General features: G+C 44.6%; 1 protein-coding gene across 5 annotated transcripts in view; it reads left to right on the forward strand.

Annotated features, from left to right (window-relative positions):
* The window catches only part of CYRIB (CYFIP related Rac1 interactor B), a 109,746-nt gene that overhangs the window by 78,478 nt on the left and 5,226 nt on the right, over nucleotides 1-26,042 (forward strand). For 3 of the 5 annotated variants that reach the window (XM_075270098.1, XM_075270099.1, XM_075270097.1), the window contains 9 exons: nucleotides 4,004-4,086; nucleotides 15,224-15,345; nucleotides 16,983-17,088; nucleotides 17,614-17,750; nucleotides 20,059-20,136; nucleotides 20,695-20,811; nucleotides 21,077-21,156; nucleotides 22,556-22,682; nucleotides 24,165-24,235. In XM_075270098.1, the coding sequence (XP_075126199.1) occupies nucleotides 4,014-4,086; nucleotides 15,224-15,345; nucleotides 16,983-17,088; nucleotides 17,614-17,750; nucleotides 20,059-20,136; nucleotides 20,695-20,811; nucleotides 21,077-21,156; nucleotides 22,556-22,682; nucleotides 24,165-24,235 (911 nt within the window). In that variant the 5' untranslated portion in view covers nucleotides 4,004-4,013. Of the gene's footprint in view, nucleotides 1-3,248; nucleotides 3,333-4,003; nucleotides 4,087-15,223; nucleotides 15,346-16,982; nucleotides 17,089-17,613; nucleotides 17,751-20,058; nucleotides 20,137-20,694; nucleotides 20,812-21,076; nucleotides 21,157-22,555; nucleotides 22,683-24,164; nucleotides 24,236-26,042 lie in introns of all 5 variants that reach the window. The other 2 variants (XM_075270101.1, XM_075270100.1) reach the window with 1 other exon arrangement.

Genomic DNA, 26,042 nt, shown 5'->3' on the forward strand with positions numbered 1-26,042 from the left:
GCGTTCCCACAACCTGTGTCTGCGGCGCGGCCTCTCGTGTCACCGCTCCGTACCTTGATGCGGCGCAAGAAGGGAGGATGAGTAGTATTGTTAGGACAGACCCCCGGACTGAGGGTCATCTCACACATCCGGGGCCCTTCACTCTTAAAGAGCATTTCCCCTTTAAGAAGATTCCATAAAAAAACGTGTATCTTGTTCAAGAACATTCCTCGAAAGCCGGCCGCCATGATGACCGCTGCTCTTACCCAACTTTCCTACAATAATCCCATTATGGCGACCGTACTAGATAATGTCCCCCAAACATACTTAGACAGCTTTGCCTTTCAGAACTTGGGAAAGATGGGTGACACACAGTGTAAGATCGACTTAAAGGGGTGTTCCAGGCTTTGTTCATTGATAACTTACCCTTAGGATAGGGATCTGGCGACCGGGACCACTTCGCAGACCCTGTTACCTCCTATTCATTGGTCACGTGGCCCGTTTGCAGCTCAGTCCCATTCAAGTGGACTGGGTGAGCACTGCGGCCTCTTCACAGAACACCAAGCACAGCGCCGTATATTGTATTGTGGCCGAGCTTGGTATTGCAGCTCAGTCCCATTCAAGTGGACTGAGCTGTAATACCAAGCACAGCCACTGTACAATATACGGCGCTGTGCTTGGTGTTCTGTGAAGAGGCCGCAGTGTTCACCCAAGCTCTACCCCCGCCGATCCTTAAGGATAGGTCATCAATTAGTAAGCCTGGGAAACCCAAATACAGAGGATTGCTTAACTCTTCTGATCATACCATTCTAGTAAATACTTCCCTATGACAACTATGCATTGTGCTGACCCTCTGTTATCCCTCCTGGAAATAGTTTGGTGATGGGCAGAAGGTCTTCCTGCAAAGTCTGACGGTAACAAATCGTTGCTGAGAGTCAGACGACGTTGGGGCACATACCTATGACAAGGCTAACCCGTTTGTCCATTTATTTGTACATTTCCAGGAGGAATAACAGAGGAGAAATACAATGCAAAATTCTAGAATGATTATACCAGGGGAAATGCAGGGGGTACAAGATGACCCCATAAGGTCTCCGGCATCAACAAACTCCGCTCTGCTACATCTGTGTTGCTGTCAGTGATTGGAATCATTCTGGTTTCTATCAAAACACTTAAAACCTGTAAGATTCTAAGATGTCTCACAGCTGAGAGTTTGCTACAATTCTATACAGTCCAGACAATCCTCAGTAAGCTAAATCGCCCCGGTTACGTTGTAACCTCCTCGCTGATACATTGTAACAAACCCACCGATCACATTGATTACTTCTCTTAAGGATAGTTTATCAAAGTCCTGGAAAATCCCTTTAAATATGGCATTTGATTGTTTCTTTCCTGATACATAGTTACAAATCCCCTCCTTCCCTGTACACAGTCATACAGTTAAATATTATATATCCATTTGCTTCTATAGTATGCTGCCACCTGGTGACTAAAGTAGCAATGTGCAGTCATCACTGGTGGTCGCACGTGCTCAGTCTCTCTCCCTACCGCCCGGTCTCGGCACAGTGGTCATTGCAGGGCAGGCAATAGGAATAGCTGTTGACCCTGCTGGTCAGGGAAGGTGCACAGCCTCTGCAGTAGGTGGCGGTATAACCAAGAAGAATCCTGCAGGGAGGGTAAGGAGACTATGTTGTCAGCTGCCAGAGGGGGCAGAAGACCAATTCTGTCCAGAGCCTGCCCACACAGGGGTCACGTGGAAGCCAAACCTTAGTATTAACATCTAACCTCATAACAGTCATGACTGTGGTGTGAACACGCCCTTTCTGGTTCCATAAGGTTACAGTTTGCATGTGCTCAGTAGTGCCCCCCCCCCCCCCCCCCCATAGTCACATAGCGGCAGGCGCACGTACAGCTCATTGACCTATTAACCCATTCTTATAACCACACTGCCGCCTTGTAATGACGGGAGATGTTATCAGGAGGGCGCTGCGCCAGGTGTCCTAATATACAGGGAGTGCGAATATTGGGGGGATGGCGGCAGGTGTTATAACAGCACACAGTACATGTGACTCCGTTCTCACGGCGCTGATATTTTTAGCCTTAGTTCTTTTTAGAGGGCGACTCCACGTTCTATAGTAAAATGCAATTAACTCTTGACTGTCTGGTGCTGGGTTTCCATGTGCAGACTACTTGGCCTTCTCTGAATAAAGTGCAGAGTGTTGACTATATCAGTGTTGTACCCGTTATTATCCTAGTAATGGTTCCTATTCTGCTGGATTCGCAACGTCACCAGTATAATGTATAGGGCACCTTCACCACCTCCTCCAGCTTCAGCTCTGCCGACTCCATTGCAGTTGGAATTTTTTCTCTAGCCCCCACCATTCCCGAGCAGTGGGTGATGTTAGTTTTGTTGTCTGATAGGATAACTAGACTCCCTAATGGCCAGTGGGTGGTGTCAGACAGAAGCAGGCGAGGTGGAAGGGGGTGTGTGACTCAGAGCTCCAATCAGAGGCGGACTATGTCCGAGGTCAGTATAACAATCCCTTGCCTGCTTCTGTCTGACACCACCCACGTGCCATTAGGGAGTCTAGTTATCCTATCAGACCAACAAAACTAACATCACTGACTGCTCAGGAATGGTGGGGGTTAGAGAACAAATTCCAAATGCGCCAGAATCAGTGGAGGGGCAGCTATGAGAGGATATAAAGAACTGGAGTTTTTGGAGGTGAAGAAACGTCCTCTAATGATTGTGGACTCCAATTTGTGGTCCCACTTTCTGTTGACAGGTTCCAAATTTTTGTGCTCTTCCAAGTGAGGACACGTGGTGCACATGCAGACCAAAAGCTCTTGGCCTGGCGGTGAAGTTTTTGCACCACTTGGAAGACCTCCAAGATTCGGAACGCGTCGACCGTCAATGTTTTTGACCTTTCTCATTGTCAATGTGAACTTTTTGGATTGTTATGTAACGTGTTGGGTTTGTTACATCGTACGAGCTCAGACCTCCGGATCAATGAACCTAATTGTGAATTCCGCCGCCCCCCCCCCCCCCCATGTCACACGTGAACCCCATGTTGTGTAATAACTCCACTTTTTTCTTTCCTGAGAACACCAATAGCAAGGACTCAGCGCAGAGAACGACGAGCCCCATCATCCGCTCCGTCCATGTGCACGCACATAGGAAACCACCAGTGAGGAAGCTGGAGCGGGCGCCGGCTTTCATGTCCCCTCTGTTACTGGAAAGGAATGACACTGCCGTTCTTTATTTTTAGGTTTGGCTGGCATGGGTAATCTCATTAAGGTGCTAACCAGAGACTTAGACCACAATGCCGCTCATTTTTTCTTGGATTTCGAAAGTAAGTCTGGCGGACGCTCCCTCGTATCCCACGCGGGTCGCTCATTCTCACCACCCAAGGCAGAGGCCAAAAAAAAAAAAACCCTAAAAAAATAAGAGGTTGCATGACGTGATCAAAGAGGACACCAAAGAATAGGCCACCAATGATGCCAACCCATGTGGAAGTTGGTGGTAACATCTCCATCGCCATCGCTTGACAACCCTTGGTTTAGTTATTTTTTAAATTTTTGTTCATTTTTGTTTCCAAGCCATTGAGGGTCCTTTGTGATCAGCCCCTTCTGTATTAATGGGGCGCAATGGTCAACAGTGATGTCTGTGCACTGCAGCTAATCTCTCCGCAACCCTGCGGTGTTACGACCACCAGTGTCATGTCCAGACACAAAAGTTAGCTCAACATTAACCCTTTAGGATTCCCAATGCCTTGACTTTATCACCCAGGACGGTTGAGATTAGAAGACCATCGCTCGGCATCACTGTTGACGTGTCAAGGAACTAATCGGTGAAATTCTCTGTGATGTCTTCCATGTCCTCAGGTTCTCCAGGGAGTGGACGGCCATGCTGTGCCGAGCTTTGTCCTCCACTTATGTATTTATGTTCTCCTTGTATATATATATATAGGGTGTTCTGTCTGATAAAGACATGCTTTGTCTTTTCTCGTTCTTGTCTCGACAGGTATCTTAACATGGGGAACCTTCTTAAAGTTTTGACATGCACAGATCTTGAGCAAGGGCCAAATTTTTTCCTTGATTTTGAAAGTGAGAATATGATTTTATATCTCTACTTCTCTCTGCCTGCCGTAGACTGCGTCTGTCTGTCCGCACTCAGTGTCTGTCTGCTACTGATTGTTCACCGGGTTCACGGAGACCAAGAAAGCTTCCACTGTCTAAGGCTGAAAATTATAGACCCTTATGGTACGGTCCAAAGCATGATATATACCCACAGGCTAATATTGTATAATGTATGTACACCGGGACTGCACCAGCAGAATAGTGAGCGCAGCTCTGGAGTATAATACAGGATAAGTAATGTAATGTATGTACACAGTGACTGCACCAGCAGAATAGTGAGTGCAGCTCTGGGGTATAATACAGGATAAGTAATGTAATGTATGTACACAGTGACTGCACCAGCAGAATAGTGAGCACAGCTCTGGAGTATAATACAGGATAAGTAATGTAATGTATGTACACAGTGACTGTACCAGCAGAATAGTGAGCGCAGCTCTGGAGTATAATACAGGATAAGTAATGTAATGTATGTACACAGTGACTGCACCAGCAGAATAGTGAGTGCAGCTCTGGAGTATAATACAGGATAAGTAATGTAATGTATGTACACAGTGACTGTACCAGCAGAATAGTGAGCGCAGCTCTGGAGTATAATACAGGATAAGTAATGTAATGTATGTACACAGTGACTGCACCAGCAGAATAGTGAGCGCAGCTCTGGAGTATAATACAGGATAAGTAATGTAATGTATGTACACAGTGACTGTACCAGCAGAATAGTGAGCGCAGCTCTGGAGTATAATACAGGATAAGTAATGTAATGTATGTACACAGTGACTGTACCAGCAGAATAGTGAGCGCAGCTCTGCAGTATAATACAGGATAAGTAATGTAATGTATGTACACAGTGACTGTACCAGCAGAATAGTGAGTGCAGCTCTGGAGTATAATACAGGATAAGTAATGTAATGTATGTACACAGTGACTGTACCAGCAGAATAGTGAGCGCAGCTCTGGAGTATAATACAGGATAAGTAATGTAATGTATGTACACAGTGACTGCACCAGCAGAATAGTGAGCGCAGCTCTGGAGTATAATACAGGATAAGTAATGTAATGTATGTACACAGTGACTGTGCCAGCAGAATAGTGAGCGCAGCTCTGGAGTATAATACAGGATAAGTAATGTAATGTATGTACACAGTGACTGTACCAGCAGAATAGTGAGCGCAGCTCTGCAGTATAATACAGGATAAGTAATGTAATGTATGTACACAGTGACTGTACCAGCAGAATAGTGAGTGCAGCTCTGGAGTATAATACAGGATAAGTAATGTAATGTATGTACACAGTGACTGTACCAGCAGAATAGTGAGCGCAGCTCTGGAGTATAATACAGGATAAGTAATGTAATGTATGTACACAGTGACTGCACCAGCAGAATAGTGAGCGCAGCTCTGGAGTATAATACAGGATAAGTAATGTAATGTATGTACACAGTGACTGTACCAGCAGAATAGTGAGCGCAGCTCTGGAGTATAATACAGGATAAGTAATGTAATGTATGTACACAGTGACTGTACCAGCAGAATAGTGAACGCAGCTCTGGAGTATAATACAGGATGTAACTCAGGATCAGTCTCCACCCTTCACAACATGCTGGGAGTTGTAGTTTCACAACTGCTGAAGAGCCACATGCTGCAAACCTAATATATAGCTATAGTATAAGTGGAAGATTTCTCTGGTCCAGTGAGCACCAAGTCTATGTCATGTATGTTGTGTGTCCTGTATGACTGCAGTTACCTCCTAATACCTGTAGAGGGCGCTGCAGCACTTTATGGCACAGTATGTGTATAATCTATGGATTAATGTGACATTGACTGATACAAATAGATGGGTTCGTGTTCTGCACGTTGTGTATTCTTTGCTTCCTCGGCTTCCTTAGTTTTTCCTCCATTTTTCTTTTGCCATAATTTTCTCCCAGTGAGCTAAGATTCAGAAATTCAGAAGACCCCTTTAAGACGGTTGCCAAAGTCAGACAGCTTTCCCTGGCACCTGAGCCTTGGTATTGATGTGATGTCACGGCATAGCGGTACAACGTTGCGTCCTCAGGGATAGTCCATGGTTAGTCGTCATAGTCACGTGACATGGAGCCATTACCCAGTGCTCATATCAGAAGGTCTCTAGTAGGGTAAGGGGTTTACTAAAAGTTTCCCTAATCTCAGAAAATCCCTTTTCCCAGTCTGATATGGCTGATAACGGAGAACTGTGAGATCTGAGATCATGAATCAATATTCACAGAACAATAGACCTCATTCACGTGCACACATTATATGGGACTGATTTTCTACATTTTGTTTCCAGGTAAAAACTTTGGAAGCCTTTTTGCTTGTTGCCTTGTCTTGTCTTATGTGTAATCCACCCGCAATGCATTGCCATGCTGAGTAATGTGCGAGCGCTGCCTAATTCTGCCCCATCCAGCATGTCTTTCTCTTTTCTCGCTCTTTTCTTAATGTATTTTATTATATTTAGATTTTGTTTCCATTATTTCTGAGGGGATTGTGGCTTTGTGCATTTATTTTAGATGGCCGAGAATCAAGACTTGTTTACTCAGTGTGTGCAGGCTTATGGCAGCCTGTATTCTGCATATAGAACAGCAGACACTCATACGGCAGCCTGTATTCTGCATATAGAGTAGGAGACACACCTATGGAAGCCTGTATACATCATATGGAGCAGCAGACACACATATGGCAGCCTGTATTCTGTATATAGAACAGCAGACACACCTATGTCAGCCTGTATTCTGCATATAGAACAGCAGACACTCATACGGCAGCCTGTATTCTGCATATAGAGTAGGAGACACACCTATGGAAGCCTGTATACGTCATATGGAGCAGCAGACACACATATGGCAGCCTGTATTCTGTATATAGAACAGCAGACACACCTATGGCAGCCTGTATTCTGCATATAGAACAGCAGACACACATATGGCAGCCTGTATTCTGCATATAGAACAGCAGACACACATATGGCAGCCTGTATTCTGTATATAGAACAGCAGACACACCTATGGCAGCCTGTATTCTGTATATAGAACAGCAGACACACATATGGCAGCCTGTATTCTGCATATAGAACAGCAGACACACTTATGGCAGCCTGTATTCTGCATATAGAGCAGCAGACACACATATGGCAGCCTGTATTCTGTATATAGAACAGCAGACACACTTATGGCAGCCTGTATTCTGCATATAGAACAGCAGACACTCATACGGCAGCCTGTATTCTGCATATAGAGCAGGAGACACACCTATGGAAGCCTGTATACGTCATATGGAGCAGCAGACACACATATGGCAGCCTGTATTCTGTATATAGAATAGCAGACACACCTATGGCAGCCTGTATTCTGCATATAGAACAGCAGACACACCTATGGCAGCCTGTATTCTGCATATAGAACAGCAGACACTCATATGGCAGCCTGTATTCTGCATATAGAACAGCAGACACATTATGGCAGCCTGTATTCTGCATATAGAACAGCAGACACACATATGGCAGCCTGTATTCTGCATATAGAACAGCAGACACACATATGGCAGCCTGTATTCTGCATATAGAACAGCAGACACACATATGGCAGCCTGTATTCTGCATATAGAACAGCAGACACACCTATGGCAGCCTGTATTCTGCATATAGAGCAGCAGACACACCTATGGCAGCCTGTATTCTGCATATAGAGCAGCAGGCACACATATGGCAGCCTGTATTCTGCATATAGAACAGCAGACACACATATGGCAGCCTGTATTCTGCATATAGAACAGCAGACACACTTATGGCAGCCTGTATTCTGCATATAGAACAGCAGACACACCTATGGCAGCCTGTATTCTGCATATAATACAGCAGACACACATATGACAGCCTGTATTCTGCATATAGAGCAGCAGACACACATATGGCAGCCTGTATTCTGCATATAATACAGCAGACACACTTATGGCAGCCTGTATTCTGCATATAGAACAGCAGACACGCATATGGCAGCCTGTATTCTGCATATAGAACAGCAGACACGCATATGGCAGCCTGTATTCTGCATATAGAACAGCAGACACACATATGGCAGCATGTATTCTGTATATAGAACAGCAGACACATTATGGCAGCCTGTATTCTGCATATAGAACAGCAGACACACATATGGCAGCCTGTATTCTGCATATAGAACAGCAGACACACATATGGCAGCCTGTATTCTGCATATAGAACAGCAGACACTCATATGGCAGCCTGTATTCTGCATATAGTACAGCAGACACACATATGGCAGCCTGTATTCTGCATATAGAACAGCAGACACACATATGGCAGCCTGTATTCTGCATATAGAACAGCAGACACACATATGGCAGCCTGTATTCTGCATATAGAGCAGCAGACACACATATGGCAGCCTGTATTCTGTATATAGAACAGCAGACACATTATGGCAGCCTGTATTCTGCATATAGAACAGCAGACACACATATGGCAGCCTGTATTCTGCATATAGAACAGCAGACACACATATGGTAGCCTGTATTCTGCATATAGTACAGCAGACACACATGGCAGCCTGTATTCTGCATATAGAGCAGCAGACACTCATATGACAGCCTGTATTCTGCATATAGAACAGCAGACACACATATGGCAGCCTGTATTCTGTATATAGAACAGCAGACACATTATGGCAGCCTGTATTCTGCATATAGAACAGCAGACACACATATGGCAGCCTGTATTCTGCATATAGTACAGCAGACACACATATGGTAGCCTGTATTCTGCTTATAGTACAGCAGACACACATGGCAGCCTGTATTCTGCATATAGAGCAGCAGACACTCATATGACAGCCTGTATTCTGCATATAGAGCAGCAGACACACATATGGCAGCCTGTATTCTGCATATAATACAGCAGACACACTTATGGCAGCCTGTATTCTGCATATAGAGCAGCAGACACGCATATGGCAGCCTGTATTCTGCATATAGAGCAGCAGGCACACTTATGGCAGCCTGTATTCTGCATATAGAACAGCAGACACACATATGGCAGCCTGTATTCTGTATATAGAACAGCAGACACACATATGGCAGCCTGTATTCTGTATATAGAACAGCAGACACACATATGGCAGCCTGTATTCTGCATATAGAACAGCAGACACACATATGACAGCCTGTATTCTGTATATAGAACAGCAGACACACATATGGCAGCCTGTATTCTGCATATAGAACAGCAGACACACATATGACAGCCTGTATTCTGCATATAGAGCAGCAGACACACATATGACAGCCTGTATTCTGTATATAGAACAGCAGACACACTTATAGCAGCCTGTATTCTGCATATAGAACAGCAGACACACCTATGGCAGCCTGTATTCTGCATATAGAACAGCAGACACACCTATGGCAGCCTGTATTCTGCATATAGAGCAGCAGACACACATATGGCAGCCTGTATTCTGCATATAGAACAGCAGACACACCTATGGCAGCCTGTATTCTGCATATAGAACAGCAGACACACCTATGGCAGCCTGTATTCTGCATATAGAGCAGCAGACACACATATGGCAGCCTGTATTCTGCATATAGAACAGCAGACACACATATGGCAGCCTGTATTCTGCATATAGAACAGCAGACACACTTATGGCAGCCTGTATTCTGCATATAGAACAGCAGACACACATATGGCAGCCTGTATTCTGTATATAGAACAGCAGACACACATATGGCAGCCTGTATTCTGCATATAGAACAGCAGACACACATATGACAGCCTGTATTCTGCATATAGAGCAGCAGACACACATATGGCAGCCTGTATTCTGTATATAGAACAGCAGACACACTTATAGCAGCCTGTATTCTGCATATAGAACAGCAGACACACCTATGGCAGCCTGTATTCTGCATATAGAACAGCAGACACACCTATGGCAGCCTGTATTCTGCATATAGAGCAGCAGACACACATATGGCAGCCTGTATTCTGCATGTAGAACAGCAGACACACCTATGGCAGCCTGTATTCTGCATATAGAACAGCAGACACACCTATGGCAGCCTGTATTCTGCATATAGAGCAGCAGACACACATATGGCAGCCTGTATTCTGCATATAGAACAGCAGACACACTTATGGCAGCCTGTATTCTGCATATAGATCAGCAGACTGTATTCTGCATATAGATCAGCAGACACACCTATGGCAGCCTGTATTCTGCATATAGAGCAGCAGACACACATATGGCAGCCTGTATTCTGCATATAGAACAGCAGACACACCTATGGCAGCCTGTATTCTGCATATAGAACAGCAGACACACCTATGGCAGCCTGTATTCTGCATATAGAACAGCAGACACACATATGGCAGCCTGTATTCTGTATATAGAACAGCAGACACACATATGGCAGCCTGTATTCTGCATATAGAACAGCAGACACACATATGGCAGCCTGTATTCTGTATATAGAACAGCAGACACACATATGGCAGCCTGTATTCTGCATATAGAACAGCAGACACACATATGACAGCCTGTATTCTGTATATAGAACAGCAGACACACATATGGCAGCCTGTATTCTGCATATAGAACAGCAGACACACATATGGCAGCCTGTATTCTGTATATAGAACAGCAGACACACATATGGCAGCCTGTATTCTGCATATAGAACAGCAGACACACATATGACAGCCTGTATTCTGTATATAGAACAGCAGACACACATATGGCAGCCTGTATTCTGCATATAGAACAGCAGACACACATATGACAGCCTGTATTCTGCATATAGAGCAGCAGACACACATATGGCAGCCTGTATTCTGAATATAGAACAGCAGACACACTTATAGCAGCCTGTATTCTGCATATAGAACAGCAGACACACCTATGGCAGCCTGTATTCTGCATATAGAACAGCAGACACACCTATGGCAGCCTGTATTCTGCATATAGAACAGCAGACACACCTATGGCAGCCTGTATTCTGCATATAGAGCAGCAGACACACATATGGCAGCCTGTATTCTGCATATAGAACAGCAGACACACATATGGCAGCCTGTATTCTGCATATAGAACAGCAGACACACTTATGGCAGCCTGTATTCTGCATATAGAACAGCAGACACACATATGGCAGCCTGTATTCTGCATATAGAACAGCAGACACACATATGACAGCCTGTATTCTGCATATAGAGCAGCAGACATACATATGGCAGCCTGTATTCTGCATATAATACAGCAGACACACATATGACAGCCTGTATTCTGCATATAGAGCAGCAGACATACATATGGCAGCCTGTATTCTGCATATAATACAGCAGACACACTTATGGCAGCCTGTATTCTGCATATAGATCAGCAGACACACCTATGGCAGCCTGTATTCTGCATATAGAGCAGCAGACACACATATGGCAGCCTGTATTCTGCATATAGAACAGCAGACACACCTATGGCAGCCTGTATTCTGCATATATAACAGCAGACACACCTATGGCAGCCTGTATTCTGCATATAGAACAGCAGACACACCTATGGCAGCCTGTATTCTGCATATAGAACAGCAGACACACATATGGCAGCCTGTATTCTGCATATAGAACAGCAGACACTCATATGGCAGCCTGTATTCTGCATATAGTACAGCAGACACACATATGGCAGCCTGTATTCTGCATATAGAGCAGCAGACACACATATGGCAGCCTGTATTCTGCATATAGAACAGCAGACACACATATGGCAGCCTGTATTCTGCATATAGAACAGCAGACACACATATGGCAGCCTGTATACTGCATATAGAACAGCAGACACGCATATGGCAGCCTGTATTCTGCATATAGAACAGCAGACACGCATATGGCAGCCTGTATTCTGCATATAGAACAGCAGACACACATATGGCAGCCTGTATTCTGCATATAGTACAGCAGACACACATGGCAGCCTGTATTCTGCATATAGAGCAGCAGACACACATATGGCAGCCTGTATTCTGCATATAGTACAGCAGACACACATATGACAGCCTGTATTCTGCATATAGAACAGCAGACACACCTATGACAGCCTGTATTCTGCATATAGAGCAGCAGACACACATATGGCAGCCTGTATTCTGCATATAGAACAGCAGACATATTATGGCAGCCTGTATTCTGCATATAGAACAGCAGACACACATATGGCAGCCTGTATTCTGCATATAGAGCAGCAGACACACATATAACAGCCTGTATTCTGCATATAGAGCAGCAGACACACATATGGCAGCCTGTATTCTGCATATAGAGCAGCAGACACACATATGGCAGCCTGTATACTGCATATAGAACAGCAGACACACATATGGCAGCCTGTATTCTGCATATAGAGCAGCAGACACACCTATGGCAGCCTGTATTCTGCATATAGAGCAGCAGGCACACTTATGGCAGCCTGTATTCTGCATATAGAACAGCAGACACACTTATGGCAGCCTGTATTCTGCATATAGAGCAGCAGACACACATATGGAAGCCTGTATTCTGCATATAGAGCAGCAGGCACACTTATGGCAGCCTGTATTCTGCATATAGAACAGCAGACACACTTATGGCAGCCTGTATTCTGCATATAGAGCAGCAGACACACATATGGAAGCCTGTATTCTGCATATGGAACAGCAGACACTCATACGGCAGCCTGTATTCTGTATATAGAGCAGCAGACACTCCTATGGCAGCCTGTATTCTGTATATAGAGCAGCAGACACACATATGGCAGCCTGTATTCTGCATATAGAGCAGCAGACACACATACGGCAGCCTGTATTCTGCATATAGAACAGCAGACACACATATGGCAGCCTGTATTCTGCATATAGAGCAGCAGACACTCCTATGGCAGCCTGTATTCTGTATATAGAGCAGCAGACGCACATATGGCAGCCTGTATTCTGCATATAGAGCAGCAGACACACATACGGCAGCCTGTATTCTGAGTTGCATTTAATCAGCCTGTAGTTTGCAAAACTAGAACATTTTATGCTACCAGTCTCACGGTGTATGCAGTGTGTAATGGTGCAGAGTCATGTTGTATCTTGCACAATCTACACTGACATCTTAGCCGCTACCCCATGATGCAATTTTTTTTTTTTTTTCATATTACTTTTAGACCTTTTGTCCGATACATGAAAAGCATGCTAGCATGGGGTGAGGGCGGGAATACCCTGCATTGTGGCTGCAGCTCTGCATGTGATTGGAGTAAAGTGACCGAGCTTTCCATGTGTGCAGGTTATTCTAAGCTGGGGGGGTAAAAACAAGTCTTGATGATGTGACTGATGTAACATACTGACTGTGTCCTGTGCATTGTCCGGTGCATGACGTGGGCTGATCTACCAATGGCTACTTACTGTACCATCTTACCCGCTTCTGTGTCATTTACACAGCAGTCTTCTGCAGCTTACAAAATTTCCCCCTCGTGCCTTAAAGCGTTGGCCTCCCAAATCTAACCAATGTCTATTAAGCCTTTTACATCCGTGAACACAAAGGACCTGCAATTCTCACACGTCACCGGGTTATTGTCACTGGTCATGTACAAGTGTCCGACCATCACCGTGATAGTCACATGTACATGAGCGTAGCCCATAGCCATCCACATAGCCATCCCATTGCTCACCATGGCTGCTTATCTGGGAGGATTCTCCATGTAAAAGTCATTATAAAAGAATGTTATAGGTAGTATCATTATCCAAAGTCATTTCATGAGACAGTAATGTATTGTTTATTTAGTAGGATTAGAAAAGTTTTTATTATAATTTGTAGTAACTAGAGTTGGCCACAGGGGGCGCTCATGAGTAGATGATAGTAGAACGTGGCCTGGAGATGCATAGGTTTGCAAAACACCTGTAGATAGAAAAGCCATAAGCAATGTTTCACTTCTGTTTGCAAATTTGCTTTATTTGATTGTATTTGAGCTGCAAAATTGGACATCACCTTTAAGTGGCCATCATAATAGAGTGACAGTGCTAACCTCATGAGTTGTTCTAGACCTGCCCTCACAAATTAAAGGGGTTGTCCGCCTTGAATCATCTGTTCTGATCTCTTTGCTCCGAGGGTGTTAAAGGGGCTATCTCCTAATACCGATCGGCTATCAGACCCCCGCAGATCAACGGCTCCCAATACAAAGTCTGCAGGACCGTGCTGCAGTACCTAAAGCCGCCACTACCCATTGTGAGGCGAGTCTGTAGCCTTGTTATATAGCTGGTACAATGTGGGCGACCCCTTTAATACATGACTGTCACGGGATGGTTAGAGTCCGGCAATAGGCAATGTGTAATATATATTTCATGTGGAATGTATTCTCTAACCTGTTGTAAACATCAGTGTGTAGTTGGCTGATTCGGGTCTAGTGTGTTAGCACATTGTATGCAAATACCTCTAACTAGTGAGGACCAGTGAGGACAATGGGTGGAGATAATCTGATCAGTGTCTCCAAGAAGATGTTGGATGGTGCATTGTCCATAGTAGACAGGGAGTCTGCTCTCCTTGGTATAGGTGAGGGGGGAAGGATCTGTGACTCAGCCCTTCCCACCCACAGATATAGGTGTAACAGTTTAGTATATAGTTGTAGCTGGAGTTAGTATGTGTTAGCCGGCCTGTGCACAGCTCTGCAGAGAGCCAGGATATAGTTACAGGACCAAGGAACCAAAGTTATCATTGGATTGTGACTTCTGTGGACTTATTGTTATTACGGTTGATGTGACCGCCGCCGGCTACTAACTTTGTGGATTACAATAAATTGCTGTTGTCTCCCGACCTCTTGCGTCCGTGTTGATTCAAAAGACCATCCGGAGGAAGACGTATACCTTTGCTCCGTGACAATGACCTATATAGAAGTTGTATAGTAAGCGCCCCTCTATGTGGCCGAAGCGCGTGGCGAAGTAGATAAGTCCCCATGTAAGCAGGGTCAGAGTTGCTTTGCTTCTTCTGTCTTTCTTCTGTCTCCCGCTGTTGTCTTGTATGGAGACCTCCTTGTTAACAGTCCTTATGATTTCATGCCATCTAGATGCTCAACCTACAGAATCCGAGAAAGATATTTATAATCAGGTGAATGTAGTATTAAAGGACGCGGAAGGAATCCTGGATGACTTACAGTCGTACCGAGGAGCGGGTCTGGAGATCCGAGAGGTAAGTTGTTTAGCCTTAAAACGTCGCCAACTTGTGGGAGCCGATGGGGTCACCATTAAAAGCGCAAATTACTTTTATTAAACTAAAATAACATTTGGGATCCAACACCGGGACTGCAAATGGATCAGCTGACCCAGAAGCTGTATACATGCCACAGCATACGGCCGCTAGCAGCTCTGCTCCCAACTAAAGGGTTTGCGTAGGATTAGAGAACATGGCTGGTTTTTGGTTCTCAGGAAGTGACATCACATCCCTTGGTCGTATGGTTATGGAGCAGTTCAGTCCCATTTGTTTTAAAGGGATCCTGTCACTGGATACCCTTTTTTTCTCCCTAACACGTAGGAATAGCCTTAAGAAAGGCTATTCTTCTCCTACCTTTAGATGTCTTCTCCGCGTCGCCGTTTGGTAGAAATTGCGGTTTTCTTTGGTATGCAAATGAGTTCTTTCGCAGCACTGGGGGCGGGCTTCAGTGCTCAAACAGCACTGGGGGCGTCCCCAATGCTGCAAGAGAAATCTCCAGCGATGCCTCCATCTTCTTCAGGAACACCCTCTCCTTGTGTCTTCTTCCGTCCTGGGTTTCAATCTTCTAGGCCTCGGGCAGAGCCGACTGCGTATGCCCGGGCCACAAGAAAATGGCCACTTTCACCAGCTTACTGTGTAAGTGGACGTTTTCTTGTGGCCCGGGCATGCAAGGCCTAGAAGCTTGAACCTAGCTCCGGAAGAAGATGCACAGACAGGTCGATCCTGAAGAAGATAGAGGCGGTGCTGGAGAGTTCTCTCGTAGCATTGAGGACACCCCCAGTGCTGTTTGAGTGCTGCGGCCCGCCCCCAGTGCTGCGAGAGAACTCATTTGCTTACCAAAGAAAACCGGGATTTCTACCGAACGGTGACGCGGAGAAGACCTCTAAAGGGAGGAGAAGTATAGTCTTTCTTAAGGCTATTCCTACGTGTTAGGGAGAAAAAAATAAGGTTATCCAGTGATAGGATCCCTTTAATGGCACTGAGATGTAGCATGGCTCTGTGGGTAACAGACATGTCACTTCCTGAGAAGAAGGAAACGGCAATGTTTACTAGTCCTGCACAACCCCTTCATTGTCAGAACCTCCCACTAATAAGATACTGATGACCTACTGTATGGATAGATCATCAGTATCCAATACATAAGGGGTCTGAGATGCCCTTTAACCCTTTTTTGACCCCCACTCATATCCTCTAATAACCCTTTCCTGCTTCCCATTCAAAGACAGCTATATAGTATGTGGACTCCTTCTCCATCCACAACTACCCTGTGTGTCCTAGCCCTACTATCACAGCCGTCTATAGCTTTGCACACACTATTGCTGTATGGTCTCAGTCCCTGCACATGTTATGTTATAGAATATAGACCGACTTGGGCGATTCATTTTTAACAGAACCGTCTAATTAGATTTTCCCGACGTCCGTCGTGATTTCCATTCTTAACCCCCTTCCCTTGAGGGTTGCAGTCAGATGTGACAGCGGCACCCCGGGGGTTTTCTGTTGCTTTCACTCCCCCACTTCAAGATTGCAGGAGCCGCTTGGTTGCAATGTATTATTATTATTATTATTATTATTATTATTATTATTATTATTTAGTCATTTGGTTTCTTCTTCTGCAGGCAATACAACATGCTACTGATGAAAAATTACAAGAGAAGGCCTGGGGAGCCGTCGTCCCTCTAGTCGGCAAGCTAAAAAAGTTTTATGAATTCTCACAAAGGCTAGGTAAGGCCTCACCGTTGTACACCATGTTGTGTCCTTGTCTTCCCTCTTACTGGATATTTAGCAGGACCTGATGAAGTTCACCACTTCTCCAAAGTGAAACCCCCAGCACTCCGCTGCCATGTTTTCCAATGTAAACATGCTCACGAGAAGCTAACCTTACCGAAAGTCTCAGTTGTAGGGTCTTGTAACCTATCGGTAGGATATGTCATCACTTTCTATCAGTCGGGGTCATATTGCCGTGAACCCCATCAGTCGTAAGACTTTGGTCCCTTCAGTATTTCCCTGCACATCCGCACTGGGATACGAATACCAACCTCTGTCTATATACCCTATTAGGGCATAGGGACAGTATATAGAGGCCTCTTCTGCTTGGGACCCCACTACAAGGCTTATTGGGGGCCACTGGGCTCTCTTATAGGGTTTGACCGATGAGATCATTACTTTGATACATTGTCCTTTTATACTGTATCTATGACTTGGAAGTTTGTGTAGTGTCTTATAGATTGTTCTTGCTCATATCTTCAGAAGCGGCATTGCGCGGACTCCTCGGGGCACTCACTAGCACTCCCTACTCCCCAACGCAGCACCTGGAGCGAGAGCAGGCTCTTGCCAAACAGTTTGCCGAAATCCTTCACTTCACTCTCCGCTTCGATGAGCTTAAGGTAAAATATCTGATATTGAATTTTTTTTAGCTGATGCAAGAAGAAAATCTCCCGGGCCTCAGTCTCTCAGCTCAGTTGGACGACTCCTATAACACACACGTCTTCCTGGGCAACAAATTGTATTATTGCCGCAATAGATCCGTGGTAACAATTTGCAAATTTACAGATGGCCTTAATAATAATATACTTTGTGTTTATTTAGATATAAAATAATTATAGGGATTCTATCATTAAAATCACATTTTTTCTCGATCACATGTAGGAATAGCCTTAAGAAAGGCTATTCTTCTCCTACCTTTAGAGGTCTTCTCCACGCCGCCGTTCTGTAGAACTCCCAGTTTTCATCAGTATGCAAATAAGTTCTCTCGCAGCACTGGGGGCGGACCCCAGCGCTCAAACAGCACTGGGGGCGTCTCCAATGCTGCGAGAGAAATCTCCAGCGCCGCCTCCATCTTCTTCAGGAACGGCCTCTCTGCGCGTCTTCTTCCGGAGCTGGGTTCAAACCTCTACGCATGAGCAGAGCCGACTGCGCATGCCCGCCTGGTGTAAGGGGCCTTTTTCTTGTGGCCGCTTACACAGTAAGCTGGGGTAAGCAGCCACAAAAAAAAAATGGCCATGCGCAAGTGCAGTCGCCTCTGCCCAAGTCCCAAAAAGGAGAGCTGACTGCGCATGCATAGAAGTTTGAATCCAGCTTCGGAAGAAGACGCGCAGAGAGGCCGTTCCTGAAGAAGATGTGGGCTGCGCTGGAGATTTCTCTCGCAGCATTGGGGACGCCCCCAGTGCTGCAAGATAACTCATTTGCATACAGACAAAAAACGGAATTTCTACCGAATGGCGGCGCGGTGAAGACCTCTAAAGGTAGGAGAAGCATAGGCTTTCTTAAGGCTATTCCTACGTGTAATTGAGAAAAAATGTGATTTTAATGGTGTAATCCCTTTAACCACTTCCGGACCGCCCATAGACTATATACGTCCGGGAAGTGGTTGCCTAGTTCTGACAGGACATACCGGTACGTCCAGTCAGAACACAGTAGCTGCACAGAGATCGTGCAGCTACTAAAGCTGGGAGCGGCTGTAACTTCAGCCAGAGCTCCCAGAGAGATGACAGGGAAGATTTATTACCTCCCCTGCCATCTCAATGAACGCTGTATACACAGCTATGGACGCTGCCATAATTCAGCCGCCCTCTGACCTGGCAGACACGTGATCCGAGGGGAGCAGCATCTTCCAAGAGCTGCTGGGTCCTACAGGACCCCAGATCAGCTCAGTAAGCTGTATATACAGTGTGTAGGAGGCTGTATTTCTCCTGCAACTGGGGTTAAATGTACTAGCCCCAGTTATAGGGGAAATCAGCCTCTGTAACAAAAAAAAATAAGTGATCAGATGTCCCCAAAGCTCTCTTATCACCTTATGGGGACACAATCTGGAAAAAAAATAAAATAAAAATATAATAAAAAAGTTTTTAAAAAATTTAAATAAAATAATAAAAAATAAATAAATAATACGCTAATAAAACGCCGTTATTAAAGGTTATAGCCCCACCCCCGATGACACCATACAAAATAAAAATTACCGTAACGGAGAGGAAAAACTATATTATAAAAAAAAATTGAAAACCAGACACAATTTCCCTCCTATTTTGTTTATATTTTCCCATATATTAAAAAAATTAAAACACATTTGAAAATAAAAATAACATAAAAATAAAGCCCTATGTGTCCCCCCAAAAAAACGCAAAAATTAGTTGACTGAGACATACGAGAAAAATGTTACAGCCCTCAAAACCGCACATACAAAATAAACCTAAAATGTGTCTGGTCCTGGAGCACAAATTGGCCCGGCACTGAAGTGGTTAAGCATATTGGTTTCAATGGTTACAGACTACAAACAAACCCTTTGTAGTCTGACCCCGCTGTCACACAGCTAAAGAGCTTGTCCGACCTGTAAAAGTTTACTTCTAAATAAAAAACAAAACCCCTAACCTTTTACAGTTGCCCCCTCACAGTGATGACAGCCTGGTCCCCACTGTTACCAAACCCCAAACATCGAATGTCCAAGAATTTGGATATATGTGAGCACATTCCAGAATCTCTTTACAATAAGCTGATCACAAAGTGTCGTCCTCCAGGGATCCCAGCGATCAGCTGTAATCTCTGAGGACGTTAGTAAGTGTATGAATTCCCTGCAGCGCCACCACAGGTGAAATTCAGCATTACACAATGTCCATTCACATTTATAATGGACCCCATGATATCATGTCAAAGCTGATTGGGTGATTTACGTAGTATTTTCTTCTTTTCGTTCTCCAGATGACAAATCCTGCTATACAGAATGATTTCAGCTATTACAGAAGAACTCTGAGCCGTATGCGAATTAACAATGTCCCGGTAAGAAGTGGCACAGGTCACCTTTGCTAGACCCCAAGTGGTTTCATGCCCACCCTGTGCTCCGTACATGTATCGGCGTGCGCCCTCCGTGTACACTTCTGCTTGGTACGTGAGGCCCATGACATTGCAGATCTCATGGTATATAGCCCCTTTGAATTATTGTGAATATTCTCCCCCGTTCCAATTTTTTTAATACAAATTTTTGGTAAATGTTAAGGAAAAATTCAACTTAAAATCAAAATAATCCAGAACTTTTAATTTTTTCCTTCTACACTTGCCGGTAACCAACTTACAATTTTGTGAAAAGTTTCATCTTCTCCATTTCTGACGTCTCAGCGATTTCCAGCTCTGAATATTATTCATTAGGTGACCAGATGGTTCCCATAATGACCTTTCGGTCCCCCCGCGCGGGCGCCACTCTCACATCTAACCACTTGTTATTCATTCCTCGGTACTGAATAATAGATGTGAGGGCCATGTGTGCGCCTTACCTCATGTAGGGTAAAGGGATGAATATCTGCCACGGGGTTAAGCCTCTCCTTATACATCTGTTTACAGGCAGAGGGAGAAAACGAAGTCAACAATGAACTGGCCAATAGAATGTCTTTATTCTACGCGGAAGCCACGCCCATGCTGAAAACCTTAAGCGACGCCACAACAAAGTTTGTATCGGAGGTAAGAGAGCGGTGAAATCGATCGATCGATCACATCAACTCTTTGCAGCTACTTTTTACTCTTGCAGTGGCCTCTACAGGAGAAATGGGGTATTGCATGCCTTCTATACAAATGAATGGCTGACCATGTCATACAAGGACGTGTTGAGTCCTCCAGTTGCTAGTCTTTGCTATGGCATGTCCGTGGAGGTTTGATGGAGCATATATAGAGGTTATATGAACAGTTTATGCATTGGTTTCATTTTGTGTTTTTCTTTCCCTTATAGAACAAGAACTTACCTATAGAAAATACCACTGATTGTCTAAGCACCATGGCCAGTGTGTGTCGGGTAATGCTGGAAACTCCGTAAGTTCCTAGTCTTTCTACGTAACCATAATTTTGTATTTGGTTGGGTTCTGGTCCTTGGTCCACATGGTGCATTCCCTGTGTTCCCCCAAGTCTGCAGACTGCTTAGACTGGATGGCAATCCATGGGCTCAGCGGTCACATGTTGGGTACTAGTGATGTCACTGCTGATCACCAATACCCAGAATGTGACTATGGAGGCCAGTGATGGGCACCTAAGCCCCTGCCGGCCCCAACAGTCCAAAGACTAGAGGGCATGTGAGATATGCCACCTCATCCAAAGACCTAGGTAGGTGAATATCATTTCTAGTATCATTTTGCCCCATCCCCCAATTTTTTTTTCATTTCGGGAAAACCACTTTAATTCATTCCCCTGATGGAATTATTAAGAAGCTCCTCCGACGGCAGGTGTAGATCTCACCTATAACTAACACCAGTTTTCAGGATATGAAACCCCTTTGGCATTGCTTTATGCTGCATGGATATTGGCTGAAGCTGCATCTTGCAGACGCTTTCTGACTCCGCCCCTTGCATACACTTTGCATATTGTACTGATACTACTGAGCGATCTGTGCTCAGTTTTGGTAGTGGTTTCTGCTTCCTAGTTTAAAATGATAGGAAAGCAGATAATATGGGGCAGAGAGCTCTCTGTATTTATCAGTATTGTGTGGGGGTAGGGTGGAGCAGGAAGTCTGTCCAGTGCAGCTTCAGCCAATAGCAGCAAAGCAGGAAGTCTGTGTGATGCAGAATTAGCCAATAGCAGCAAAGCAGGAAGTCTGTGTGATGTAGAATTATTCCAATAGCAGCAAAGCAGGAAGTCTGTGTCATGCAGAATTAGCGAATAGCAGCAAAGGAGGAAGTCTGTGCGATGCAGAATTAGCCAATAGCAGCAAAGCAGGAAGTCTGTGCAATGCAGCTTCAGCCAATAGATGCAGAGCACTGAAAAAGGAAATCTTTGCTCATTTCTTGTATCTGATTTATGGTCCAAATACAGGAGAAAAACATTGAAATAAAGCAGAAAACTCTCTGTATTATCAGTGTTGACTCCATGTAAGGGCTGGGCAGAACAAATGATGTAACTTCAACCAATAGCTGCTCAACAGGAAGTCTGTGAGGTGTAATTTCAACCAATAGCAGCAGAACAGGAAGTCTTTGAGGTGTAGTTTCAACCAACAGGAAGTCTGTGTGGTGTAATTTCAACCAATAGCAGCAGAACAGGAAGCCTGTAAGGTGTAGCTTCAGCCAATAAATGCAGAGCAGGAAATCTCTTGTTCAGCCCATTGACCTGCACCATTCCTTTTGGTTGTAGGAACCTCTAATGTATAGCTTACTTTAAAAACCTGCATTGTGTACATTACAATAAACCGTACATGTCATCTTGTGTGTATTTCTCACTACAGGGAATACAGGAGTCGGTTTACAAATGAGGAGACTGTGTCCTTTTGTCTGAGAGTGATGGTGGGAGTGATCATCCTGTACGACCATGTGCATCCCGTGGGAGCCTTCGCCAAAACCTCAAAGATTGATGTACGTTTGTTCTCTTTGAATATTAAAGAGCGGAGCGTCTTCTCCGGGCTCGGGAAGTCCATTAGCACCGGCAGTCCGCGTACTGTAGTCCATTAGCACAACACACAGTCAGCAGGAAAGTTCTCAAAGACTCGCTGGTGTCAGGAGACCTGATCAAAAATGACAGATTAAGCTGACACAGTGGCGGGCGCTCAGACTGCCAGCTCAGGGTCACCCCACCATGACCACGGCCTCAATAAGCGCTGGTTGGATGGCGAGAAAATCTTGACGGCAATTTTTTTGCATATCGTTTTTTACGTTGTGCTAGAAAAAAGGCTTTTATCTCGTCTTCTGTCTTCACTTCCAGTGGTTCATGTTCCTCACCTACAGGAGGCGCCATCTCTCCCCTAGGTGCTCTGTAACCTATAGTCTTCATTTGTTATATACAGTCTATTGCTCCCTGTTATCAGCTGAGAAACCCCAAAGTCATGCATTTGTGAGGCTCCATAGCAAGTAAAGCTCCTCAGGGGTGGAGCTTCAGAATGTCCCCTTATCTGATTGGCTGAGTGGGATCACCTGACCCAGCTCATGAGCTCTTCAGTGAGATCTGCTACATTCAATGGCTTAGTTATATTAGGAATCTGGGGTTTTCTTGGCTTATCAGAGATATAAACCTTTAAAGGGATATATCAGGACTAGAATATTGAGCGAGCACAGCGCCATACATTGCATAGTGGCCATACAAGGTATTGCATCTCAGCTCCTTTCATTTGAATGGGATTGAGCTGCAGCATGGCCATGTGACCAATGGATGTGATGTCACTTCCTGAGAAAAGAAGGTGGCGCTCAATATCCCAGTCCTAGACAACCCCTTTAAAGGACAACTCTTGGCAAAACAGTGTATGTTTCTGAGTGGGTGGAGCTTGACACATTGATTTCCATGTGGGTCTGGGAAAGCTGAGTGACCACCTTTCCATAAACTCTTGGAAGACATCACTCAGGAGATCGACCCAACCTCTGCATTGTGCTGTTCCTCTGTTATTCCTCCTGACCATATATAAATTGATACCATCTCCATTGTCAAAGGGGTGTGTCTCTGTACAGTCTGACCCTGTAAATTCTGATTGGACAATATCAGACTGTGCATGGACACACCCCTAACTGGTAACGCTCAGTTGATTAAAAAAAAATTCCAGGGGGAACAACTGAGGGACGGAACTAAACAGCTCCAGTATTATTATTTAATGAGAATTTTGTAAAATGGGTTTCCCCAGAAATAGCGCCCCTCTTGTCCATCAGCTGGTACTGCAGCATTCAAGTCTATGAGGCTGAGCTGCAATACCAGACACAACCATGAACAGGAGTGGCGCTGTTTCTGAGCAAAAAAAAAAAAATTTAAAAAAATGAAGCCCCTCTTACTATGCTTTTTGAAGGGTATCTCCCTATAAGTTGCCGGTATTTTGGGGGCGATGTATTGACCCATGTTTGCTTTTATGGTTTCAGATGAAAGGCTGCATCAAGGTCCTCAAAGAACAGCCCCCCAACAGTGTAGAAGGTCTCCTAAACGCTCTCAGGTACGCTCTCCGCCGCAGTGACCGCTCACAATGTGATCAGAGATTCCCATAGTCTTCAGGTGTAATATATGGCGGTGCCTGAGTTATAGGGCCAGCCGCCCGTGACCTCTCATTTCCTCCAGTTCTGTGGGAGTCGCTGCAGTCTCCTCGCTGTCTCTTTTCCCAAGACCGCCTCCGCTCTTGATGTGAAGCATCTGCTTACTGGAGAGCTGAGAGGCAATGGGGCATGCCGAGAGACAGACTGTGCAAAGCTTTATTTACAGCTTGTCACCCCCAGTATTACCGGAACGTGGAACAGCTTTAACCATTTAATGCATAGATTATAAATTGTCCTTATCTTAAGGAGTAACTTCACCAAAGCCAACATTGTGTACTGTCTATATATCCTTATATCTGATATCTGATACATGTCCTGAATAGTGGAGCATTCAATTATATGAAGCCACCACTAGAGGGAGCTGAGGAGCTTACTGCAAAAATGGGATATAGGACCGGTAATCTAATGTATGTACACAGTGATTGTACCAGCAGAATAGTGAGTGCAGCTCTGGAGTATAATACAGGATAAGTAATGTAATGTATGTACACAGTGACTGTACCAGCAGAATAGTGAGCGCAGCTCTGGAGTATAATACAGGATAAGTAATGTAATGTATGTACACAGTGACTGCACCAGCAGAATAGTGGGCGCAGCTCTGGAGTATAATACAGGATAAGTAATGTAATGTATGTACACAGTGACTGCACCAGCAGAATAGTGAGCGCAGCTCTGGAGTATAATACAGGATAAGTAATGTAATATATGTACACAGTGACCAGCAGAATAGTGAGCGCAGCTCTGGAGTATAATACAGGATAAGTAATGTAATGTATGTACACAGTGACTGTACCAGCAGAATAGTGAGCGCAGCTCTGGAGTATAATACAGGATAAGTAATGTAATGTATGTTCACAGTGACTGCACCAGCAGAATATTGAGCGCAGCTCTGGAGTATAATACAGGATAAGTAATGTAATGTATGTACACAGTGACTGCACCAGCAGAATAGTGAGCACAGCTCTGGAGTATAATACAGGATAAGTAATGTAATGTATGTACACACTGACTGTACCAGCAGAATAGTGAGCGCAGCTCTGGAGTATAATACAGGATAAATAATGTAATGTATGTACACAGTGACTATACCAGCAGAATAGTGAGCGCAGCTCTGGAGTATAATACAGGATAAGTAATGTAATGTATGTACACAGTGACTGCACCAGCAGAATAGTGAGCGCAGCTCTGGAGTATAATACAGGATAAGTAATGTAATGTATGTACACAGTGACTGCACCAGCAGAATAGTGGGCGCAGCTCTGGAGTATAATACAGGATAAGTAATGTAATGTATGTACACAGTGATTGCACCAGCAGAATAGTGAGTGCAGCTCTGGAGTATAATACAGGATAAGTAATGTAATGTATGTACACAGTGACTGTACCAGCAGAATAGTGAGCGCAACTCTGGAGTATAATACAGGATAAGTAATGTAATATATGTACACAGTGACCAGCAGAATAGTGAGCGCAGCTCTGGAGTATAATACAGGATAAGTAATGTAATGTATGTACACAGTGACTGTACCAGCAGAATAGTGAGCGCAGCTCTGGAGTATAATACAGGATAAGTAATGTAATGTATGTTCACAGTGACTGCACCAGCAGAATATTGAGCGCAGCTCTGGAGTATAATACAGGATAAGTAATGTAATGTATGTACACAGTGACTGCACCAGCAGAATAGTGAGCACAGCTCTGGAGTATAAT

The sequence above is a fragment of the Leptodactylus fuscus genome, chromosome 4 (assembly GCF_031893055.1).
Source record: "Leptodactylus fuscus isolate aLepFus1 chromosome 4, aLepFus1.hap2, whole genome shotgun sequence".
NCBI lineage: Eukaryota > Metazoa > Chordata > Amphibia > Anura > Leptodactylidae > Leptodactylus > Leptodactylus fuscus.